This window comes from Morone saxatilis, unplaced genomic scaffold (genome assembly GCF_004916995.1).
Source record: "Morone saxatilis isolate NCDOM2014 unplaced genomic scaffold, NCSU_SB_2.0 Contig10, whole genome shotgun sequence".
Classification (NCBI taxonomy): domain Eukaryota; kingdom Metazoa; phylum Chordata; class Actinopteri; family Moronidae; genus Morone; species Morone saxatilis.
This window is the reverse complement of record NW_023339652.1, coordinates 9774980-9784868: the sequence shown is the minus strand read 5'-3', so window position 1 is coordinate 9784868 and position 9889 is coordinate 9774980. Positions and strand designations below refer to the sequence as shown.

At 40.1% G+C, this 9889-nt stretch overlaps 2 protein-coding genes across 2 annotated transcripts; both read left to right on the top strand.

Annotated features, from left to right (window-relative positions):
- Positions 1 to 208: 208 nt before the first annotated feature.
- Positions 209 to 6262, top strand: pwp1 (PWP1 homolog, endonuclein). The gene is made up of 15 exons (XM_035681428.1): positions 209 to 392; positions 1060 to 1118; positions 1278 to 1441; positions 1583 to 1668; positions 1815 to 1911; positions 2099 to 2209; positions 2366 to 2496; positions 2777 to 2850; positions 2983 to 3079; positions 3175 to 3236; positions 3316 to 3427; positions 3989 to 4079; positions 4553 to 4674; positions 4825 to 4930; positions 5148 to 6262. The coding sequence occupies exons 1-15, from the start codon at positions 327 to 329 to the stop codon at positions 5240 to 5242; spliced, it is 1473 nt and encodes a 490-aa protein (XP_035537321.1). The 5' UTR covers positions 209 to 326; the 3' UTR covers positions 5243 to 6262.
- A 178-nt stretch (positions 6263 to 6440) lies between these two features.
- On the top strand, positions 6441 to 9097 carry mrpl42 (mitochondrial ribosomal protein L42). The gene is made up of 5 exons (XM_035681481.1): positions 6441 to 6578; positions 6971 to 7025; positions 7519 to 7603; positions 7813 to 7976; positions 8968 to 9097. Exons 1-5 carry the CDS (start codon positions 6500 to 6502, stop codon positions 9011 to 9013), a joined length of 429 nt encoding a protein of 142 aa, XP_035537374.1. The 5' UTR covers positions 6441 to 6499; the 3' UTR covers positions 9014 to 9097.
- Positions 9098 to 9889: the final 792 nt, after the last annotated feature.

Here is a 9889-nt window from a genome sequence, read left to right as displayed (position 1 = left end):
TCTATCTATCTATCTATCATAACCCATCTTGTGCTATGTGGCCAGGCCAGTGTAAACCCAAGCACTAAAGGTGAAAGAAAAAGCATTATTATATATATGCAATATTTAAATATCTGCACTATGAATGGCTCCATATTACACATCTACAACATTTTTGATCAGGCAGGCTTTTCAACGCTCCGGTGACGCCATCTAGATGCGTCAGAGGGCCCACTTTAACTCACATGTAGGCCCACTGTGTGCGTGCCTGAAAGGAAACACTTCAATCACGTTTAAACATCGTATCGATACGTTTAGATATCGATAAAGCGCGCTGTTTCTGCACAATGAGCGCCCAGATCACTTGTGTCGGCTGGGTGGGGAGAGGCGTTGCCAAGGAAACCCCGGAGAAAGTAAGTCGCTAACATGTTTACATGCTGCACATGTTGTATAGTGACAGTAGTTATAGCCTAACGTCAACATAAATATAATTATACATTTGAATACAGGTGAACATGCCCTAAGTTAAGTCACATTTGCGAAATAGGCAGGTTAGATAACACATGAGAGGTTGTATTTCACATACAGATGATGCTGGTGTTGCAGCAACTTTGGAAAATGTAACTAAATCTGTGGAAAAGTGGAGTTTATCCATCAATTCATTGAACTTTGGGGGAAATTAAGTGGACAGTTTTGGAGAAAAAAAAAGAGTGCATGCTGTGAGTCTGTTGTTTGACAGTTAGACAATGATAATGTTTAATTCCTGTGAATATTTACAGCTTGGTGTTCAGTGTTACATTACTGTATTTATGGACTTACTAACATCCTGATTAGTAATTCATTATAATCAGGTTCACTGGAAAGGTCAAGACTTAATTCCAAACACAATGTACCTGCAACAGATTGCTTATTAGATCGAAAAATCTAATGAAACAATTCCTGTGTATTTACAAATGTAACAACAAATGCTAAGGGCAAAAAACGTTTAATAATAATATAATACACCCTCTTTGTTCTTTTATCTGCTCAGAGCTTGAGTTTATAATTTTTTTAAGCCGCTATTTTTAAATTCCCTTTCAGGTTGAGTTGAGCAAAGAGGAGCTACAGCGCATCATTACTGAAGCAAAAGAGGAGCTGGGGTATGTTTGAATAAAACACACGTCACTGCAGTCTGTGCCTCTGTTTTATCTGCTGGTTTTGTCAAAATGTTCAAATGTCACAACGAGTGGAAGCATTGCCCCGTTGCTCTTCGCCCGAGGCGGCCGGTGTCATGTTTCTTGTTCTCTCTGCTGAATCAGGGAACTAGCAGCCGAAGATGAAGAAGAGGAGGATGAAGGTATTGCTTCGGAGCCGAATCCTAGTAGTGACACAGCAGACGTCGCTGAAGTCCCAAAGGATGAGAATGAGGAAGATGACGAGCTAGCAGAGTACGGCCTGGATAAATATGATGAAGAGGATACAGGTGAGAGAGTGTTTACTGTATGTACAGTATGTATATTCTCCGTTTATTGTGTCTTACCACTTCACTTGTGTCTAAATAAATGTAACTGAGAGTCTTGTTCAGTCTGACCCGGTATCAACTCTTTCTCTGTCTTCAATTCAGTAACCGCTAACCTCGGCGACAGTCTGGCTGGGCTCACGGTGTTCTGCTCTAATGATGAGGATCCCTACATCACCCTCAAAGACACAGTGAGTGTCCTCTCTGATTATATGTGCATACACATTCAGTTTAGTCCTAATTCAATGATTCCCAGTGCAGGGATGTCATTAAACCTGAATTAAAGCCATACTGTTGTATCTCTGATGTTCACTGTTAGCTTTGTTCTTCCCTCTAGGACCAGTATGAGCGAGAAGACTTCCAAATCAAGCCCGGTGACAATCTCATCCTGACTGGCCGGGCAGAGAAGGACTGCTGCAATTTGGAGATTCATGGTAAATCTCTTCATATGCGACACAACGAGATGACAGCGAATACCTTGAATACACGGGGAAATACCTGTTTGTTTGGATACTGTTGTTTTAGCTTACACTATAAGCTGAATGCATAACACAATTAATGTACCTTTGCCTCCCTTCCCAAAACATGTATATATTTAACCATTGATCTCTCGCTTTACAGTTTATAACTCAGAGGAAGACTCTCTGTATGTTCATCATGACATCCTGCTGCCAGCTTACCCGCTGTGTGTGGAGTGGCTAAACTTTGACCCCAGCCCCGGAGAAGGACTCTGTAAGAATCTTGTGCCTCGCTCTGATAAACCTTTCTTTTTTTTTTTAATCCTGTTCCTTTTCAAAACAGGCCTCAAGGTGTATTCTCTTAAATGATTCTACATGACATTTATTTGACAGTAATGAATTGCCAGTACTTACCTGACCTTACTTACAGCTAACTACGCCGCTGTGGGAAACATGACCCCTCAGATAGATGTGTGGGACCTGGATGTGGTGGACTGTTTAGAGCCAGCTTTCTCCCTGGGCAGCAAAAAGGCTTCCAAGAAGAAAAAGAAGAGCAAGAAGGTACAAGCCTGTTTGTATACTGTCTTATACGAGCATCAGAGTGGTGAGAGTGGCGTCTGGTTAAGTTAGGAATCTGTAAGTCTGTGATTAACTGTGCTGTATTTTTACAAAGGGTTTGTTAACTTAATAATGGAAATGATTGGAAATGGGATGATTTCTTTTCTTTTTTAGGATGTTTGAAAGTCATTTTTGCATTTTCGACACCATCGACTGTCATTATTTCTTTGTTCTATGTGTTCAATATTATTAACACATTGCTGCCTGTTCTCTCTGATGCCAGGGGGCAGCAGCAGCAGAACCTGTCGAGGGGCACACAGATGCAGTGCTCGATTTATCCTGGAACAAACTGGTCAGGTCAGTATTTTTGGAGCATTCTTTGCACTTTTCTGCCAGTATGGGTGTAAAATAGGTCTTAAAAAGGTCTTACAAAGTACATTTAACCTGTTGAAACCTTCAGAAACTCTGTTAAACCTTTTTCTTGCTCAGAAATGTGTTGGCCAGTGGATCAGCAGATGACACCGTTATCTTGTGGGATCTTACTCAAGGCAAACCAGCCACAACTCTCCGCAGGCACACTGATAAGGTACTCCATGCTGGATGTAATCCACAGTGTATTTTTGGTTTTACACAGAATTTGCAGCCTTCAGCTTCTAGAAAACAAAATCCTTTTTCTTCTAGGTCCAGACATTAGCATTCCACCCATTTGAGGCTCAGACTCTGATATCGGGGTCATATGACAAGTAAGTATAATCTAGCATTGTTGTTACTTTATTGAAATAAAAGATTTTGTAAATTTGACTTTGAGACTTGTCTTTTCAGGACTGCTGTGCTGTACGACTGCCGCAGTCCAGACACCAGTTACCGGACCTGGAGGTTTAGCGGTCAAGTGGAGCGTCTGATCTGGAACCACTTTTCGCCATGTAACTTCCTGGTAGGTGCTCAGAATCTTCTGCTCCATTTCAAAGGAAATAATCCACGAACAAGGATCAGCAGTTTTACACTCAGACTCTATTTGTTTTCATAACATTTGACTGAGACACAGTGTCTCTCAACAACCGACTGTCCTGGCCTCCACGTCGTCCATTAATTCCTCATAATGGACGCCTCGTTGGGCATTATCCCTCACATAAACTGTCAAGAATCTCATCTTTGTTTTGCTACCTCTCAGTCTTGCGGAGATGAGACAGTCTTAAGAACATCGACAACATGATGAAATATGTAATCATTAGATTAGGCATGTGGTTGTGGTAACAAGCATGTTTGTCTCAGAGAGATCCAGTTGCAGAGATCCTCAGTGCTTTACTTTTCATTATTTCTGGTTAGAGGAGGAATGACTAATCATTCAAAAGTTAAATCACAGTTAACCGATTACACTATACATAGAGCTGGTGTGTTTGCTTTTAAATCATTGTGCAACAAACCATGTTTATCTCTCTTCTGGTATTTCTTTCACAAGCTCAGTGGATAACCCAGAGTTGTGGTTGTGTTTCAGGCCAGCACAGAGGATGGATTTGTCTACTGTCTGGACGCACGCTCAGATAAACCTGTTTTCACACTGAGGGCTCATGATGAAGAAGTGTCAGGTAGGTTGTGTGTGTGTGTGAGAGATTGAAAGAGAAAAAAAGTCTACCATCAAAAAACACAAATGCTGCTTGTTGTTCTGCACTGTGTGGTGAGGCTGTCGGTCACGATGAGTCACGTAGGAAGGATGAAAGCATGAGTTAACACTCAGAGAAATGTGGGGAAACTTGTGGCTGTTTCATTTTGGGACAGTCTTGAAAAAAACATGGTGATGAGCCCAGTGAGTAACACTAATTCCAGCCATGTTTTCCACCATGTAATTTGCATGTAGGCGTATTGTGAGTGTTGTATTCCTTTTCTTTCACACGGTGCATCCTGCGGACATGAAGATGAATAAGCGGGCGTAGAAAAAAGGATGGAGTTAATTGTCTGTAAAACCAAAGCTGTTTTGGTTTTTTGGCTGACTTCATGGTAGACCTAATGTTTTCAAAGGCACATTGACTGTACGATGAAAACGTCCTTAACATCTCTACAGGTTTGAACCTCAGCAGCCAGATTAAAGGATGCCTGGTCACCTCATCAGCTGACAAACACGTTAAGATTTGGGACATACTGGGCAACAAACCCAACCTGGTGCACTCAAGGGACATGAAAATGGTAAGAATTTACAGCTTGTAGACGTCAGATTCTTTCACACATGTCACTGAAGGGTTGCAATCGGTCATAGAGGTAATTAGCCATGGCAAAGTCCTGAAGTTTATGGTTGTTAAAAGAGTTATAACAACATGCTCTCCCACTTGTGAACAGGGTGTGCTCTTCTGTGCTTCGTGCTGCCCTGATATGCCCTTTGTCTACGCCTTTGGGGGACAGAAGGATGGCTTGCGGATTTGGGATATAAGTGATGTTGCAGCAGGTACAGTTAACACTAAACAACATGTTTTTTTCCTTTCTTTCCTGTGTCCTTTACATCACACAGTGTGTGCTGTTCATTGCAATTTTATTAAAAGTTAAATCATTTGTAACTATTATTCGAGAAACATGTTTATTCCAATTACCTGTTAGGTAATATACAGTGCCTGACCTATTATTTATGAAGTCTGTTAAATTAATAATGCTTTGTTTGCCTCTAGTGGCTGAGGTATTTGGCAGTCGAGAGCGCCTGGTGGTGAACACGGGATCGCAGGCATCGAGCAGTGCAGCGACAGCAGAGATGGAACTCTCATAGAGACGCTCTGGATGCATCAACAACCTGTAAACACGAATGAACTGAGGACACCTGGAAACGTATGAAGCTGCTCCGCTTGTTGCTGAGTTCCTCGTAGTGCAGCGCTTAGTACGTCGAAACGGGATTGGAGTAAACGAGGCTGCATTCATGAGGGGTTTGAAAGCTTGGCCAGTAATGCAAACTGGTATTAAAACACCTGAAAAACTTGTTCAGCTTGTCTCTCTGCACAGTTAATAACATTGGCTTTGCATTCTCAAAGACGTCATGAGAAAAGACAAGAACATATTTCTTATATATATTCATATAAGTGAATATTTCCAAGAATTATTTTTTTGTTTTTGAGTTTGGAAGGAGTGATTCAAATATTTTAATTGTTTTATATCGATTTGAGATCTTTCTTTCATTTTGCTTTTCTTTGTACATTTACAAATGGAATATGCTACCAAGACTATTTTCACATGAAAGTGTGTCATCTACATTGTGATATTGCGTACCTGGGTTTCCTGGTAATAATGAACGGTAAAATGAAATATTAAAAAGAAGTCTGGCCAAAGTATAGAAAAATAATAGACTCTCTGAAATGTATATTCAATAAATAAATACAATTTATAAAATGTGTAAACCGTTATTTGGAATCTGCAGCCCTCAGTTGGTGAATGACGGATAAGGTACATCATGATTCTGAGGTCAAACTGATCAACCTGGTGCTGCAGACACTACATCCTCCTCTTAGATTTCTTACTGTTAGCTCTTCTGTTTGTGGTGGACTTTTGGGGTCAGTTTCATAAAAACTAAACTCTATTCAAACACTAATAACCATCAAAAATTGTGACTGGATTGATAAAATAGATAGTTTATATTAAATATTAAGTAATCTCTTAACTCTAATCCAGTTTGAATCTTGCTGTATGCCATTTAAAATCTTGCCATCTGAAGCTGGGCGGAGTGTTAAATTTAAAATGGAAACCATTTCAGTGGAGCTAAGATTTTGCCTTGAGGATACATTACCGAGCCCTGTGAAATAAAAATGGGAGCAAAAAATGTTTTTAATAATAAATGTGTCTTGATTAAATAAAGTTTTCAAATAAGTGAGCAGTTTGTCCATCGGTATAATGTAAAATGGCAGGATTGAGTAAATGTAAATGGTTTGGATTCTCTTTATATGACTGGTCGTTTTGACAGGTGGAACTCGAGCTGAGTGAGTCCGAGCGCTGAGACGGAACCATTATAGTGCTGCACACCCGACAATAACTGAGCATGGCGTCGGGTCATTTGTGCAAACTACACGGCCTCTTAACGAGACTGTCCACCAGCGCTGCGCCACGAAGTGCACAAAGTAAGTAGTGTTAATATCAGTTCAAACACAGTGTTTGTTGGCGGTCAGTGTCACTTCACCGGTTATATCCGGTAACGAAGGTAGCAGGAGAAGCTAACAGGGGCTAACCTTGAGAGTATGTGCAGCTGGTAGGTAAACACTTAGTTTGGCTCGTTTTAAATATGTTTCCACTCTCAAACCAGCATTTCCTGATAGAAATAATATTGTTTACATGTTAGCTATCTTATTGGACCCAGCAACTTTCAGTATCCCCCTCCATTAATGCTTTTAAACGCCCTACCTGGTTAGGGTTAGGGTTTAATCTTATGCTTTGTATCATTTTTAGCCAAGAAGTTTAAAAGTGTTTGTTAATTGTGTTAATTGTGTAATATCTGTGTGGTTTTCTGCTGCAGCATGTTTGGTGCCAGTGCGACAGATGTCCGGTGGTCCTTTAATCGATGGTAACTGGTATGTTAAGAGTTTGAATTCAAAATAAGTTTTTTTTTTTTTTCTTTTTAAAGAAGTGTTTCTATATTTAGTGTAGCTGTGGCACTCCTCCTGATATGCCATATGACTTTGTTACATTAAATGAGAGGTAAACAAGGAGAAATAGAGGATGGCAGAAAAGGGGCTGCAACTAGTGTTATGAGGAGAAGGTGGTCACTGTTTTGTTGGTCTCATGTGGTCTGCCTGTCTAAATGGACCTCTGGGGACACACTGGCAGTTTTTTAAGTTATAAATCCAAGCTATGTGCTTTGCCTGTGTGTTAAAACCTACTAATTATAACGCTAATTACTACATTACAAAGAGTATTTGTGTATTTGTGTAAAAATATTTTTACTCACTATATTTAATAAGTAAATGTGTGTGATCATAGGGCTCCTGTTCCTCTTTCAAAGTTAATTATTATAAGTTTCTTAGATTTGATCAGGGTAATAACCTTCCAATTTCTTGGATTTAGTAACGTGGAAATCGGTGTGACTTCAGATGGGAAAACCATAGTGTGCTACCATCCCACTGTCGACATTCCCTATGAGCTTACCCAGGTAAGAGAGTGCTTTCTGCCCTCATAAATATCAATGTGTTTGTTCTTTAATGACAGAATCTACTGTATGTTAGCTGATCTCATTGATTATGACACAGATGTACATCAGTTAGAAATATATCAGAAACATGGATGGAAATAGTATAATAGAAATGAACATATAATAAAATATGTGAGAGGGGACCATGTAATGACAGTAAATCCTTGCAGCCTATAGAACGGCCGGACCCCCTGACCAACCAGGCTGAAACCCACGACCAGGTTTTAAAGGACCACCTCAGCAAGGAGGTGCTGAAGGGCAAGCAGGGGCCCACTATAGAGGAGCTGAGCAAGATGTTTTTCACCACCAAACACCGGTGGTATCCGGTTGGACGGTAAGTACACGAGTGACACAGCGCTCACAAGGGACACCACCAGTACACGATTTCACAGCTGTTTTGAGTTAGTTGATTCAATGTAGTAATGTATATTAGATGGGGGATTTGTCACCCTGGTAACCAAGAAAATGGAGGAGAAGCTTGTTCTGACACTGTCCCGAGCTTTATGAAACTATCAAAACAGAGACCAGAAATTTCTTTACAGTGTTCTTGCTGTCCATTTCTGGTCGTGTTAGATTCCTCTCTCTCGTCTCTCTTCTTCCTCTTCTCTTCTCTTCTCTATTATTTGCTGAGGTCGGGCTCAGCGCCTACACACATAGCAGACAGCTGGCAGAGGTGGGAAACAGTGAACGGGATGAAGTGAAGGGGGTTGAGGACAACTCCAGTAAAAAGTAGAAAAGCGATATTTCCACCTGCTTTGTTCGCAGTTGTTGCTTTACACAACCACGTCACGTTTGTTAAACTAATATGCAAATTGTTAGATGTTGTCACGATATTGTCGTTATAGAAACAAAATCCATGTGGGGTTTTTTTTCTCTCACCGCAAAAGTGCTTCATCCCAGCTCTCCCCAGCGTTTTTCTGCTAGACAAAACCGCCATGTGGACACAGGCCCTTAAACAGTAGAAAAAATAACCCACTTCTTCTCCTAGCTCAGTATTGAATTCTTTAGCTTTGAATAGTTATTCTCATGGCAGAATAACTTACCACCACTGGCTTTTTAGACCATTTCCACAAGTTGTTTCACAAGGTAACGTCATGGTTTAGTATGGACACAGTGCCGGTTTATCAGGATTAGATCAGTCACTTTAGTAAGGACACTTGCAGCGTCTTGTAGTCATTTTTTTATTTAGCTCTTCAACTGTACCTTAAAGGTGTGTTCCTGCAGTTTATAACTATAAAAGCTAAAAGAAAATCTGTCAGCTCATCAAAAAAATCCCTCCGTAGATATTGGTCAAAATGAATTTCCTCCTGTTTCACTGTTCACAGGCATCGGATGGGACGCAAAAAGAAGGATCCTCCAAAGGACAGATAGTCGAAGGCCAAGGTTACAAAACAGGAAATGTTTGTTTTTGTTATTGTCACAATGATGTATAATAAACTGTTAAATATTAAGTCAGTTTGTCATGAGTTTTTGAATCAGTACTGAACAGTCATGTGATTTTTGAATCATACTTCATTACAAGTTATACTAGTGTTTGCTGAACTTCAAGATCTGTTCATATACAGTCTAATACTGTTTTATGACATGTTTACTTACACACAGCCAGTGTTTAATAGAGGATTTAATTAAGATATTTGCTGCCAGATCGACCAGTACATGTCAGCCATCAGTGCAACTTTAAATGCTATATTAATAATTGATTGCGTAATTAATATTAATGCAGCCTACATGTTGATCTGTATCTGAAGAGATGGAGTGAAGAAATAGTGGCAACTCCTTATTGAATTTGAAGAAACCACTAATGTAGTTGCTGTTCTGTGCCACAAGATATGAACAACCAAGAGGTTTTGAGGTTCTGTACGCCACAGCAAGACGCAGGCAGGTTTAAAACAATGAGATTAAAGAAAACGACACATAAAATGTCTCCAAATGAGCAGATACAGACAAAATCTGGTGTTCCAAACAATGTATTTTATTTTAATTGTTCTGTGGTGGATTTTGGAAGATTACTGTGAATACTTCGGTGCACCTGCCTACAGCTGATTCACAGTAAAAGCCTCTCAGCAAAGGAACCTCTGGTGTACATGTACAGGGTAAAATACATGTCGGCTTATTCACACAAAATTGAAGTGAAAGCGATTCACCTCCACATGACCAAAGTGACTACATAAAATATTTAGATGGTCCTTTCGAAGCTTATTTTACCTTACTGTACCATTTTACTAGGCAACACACATTCACTACAGA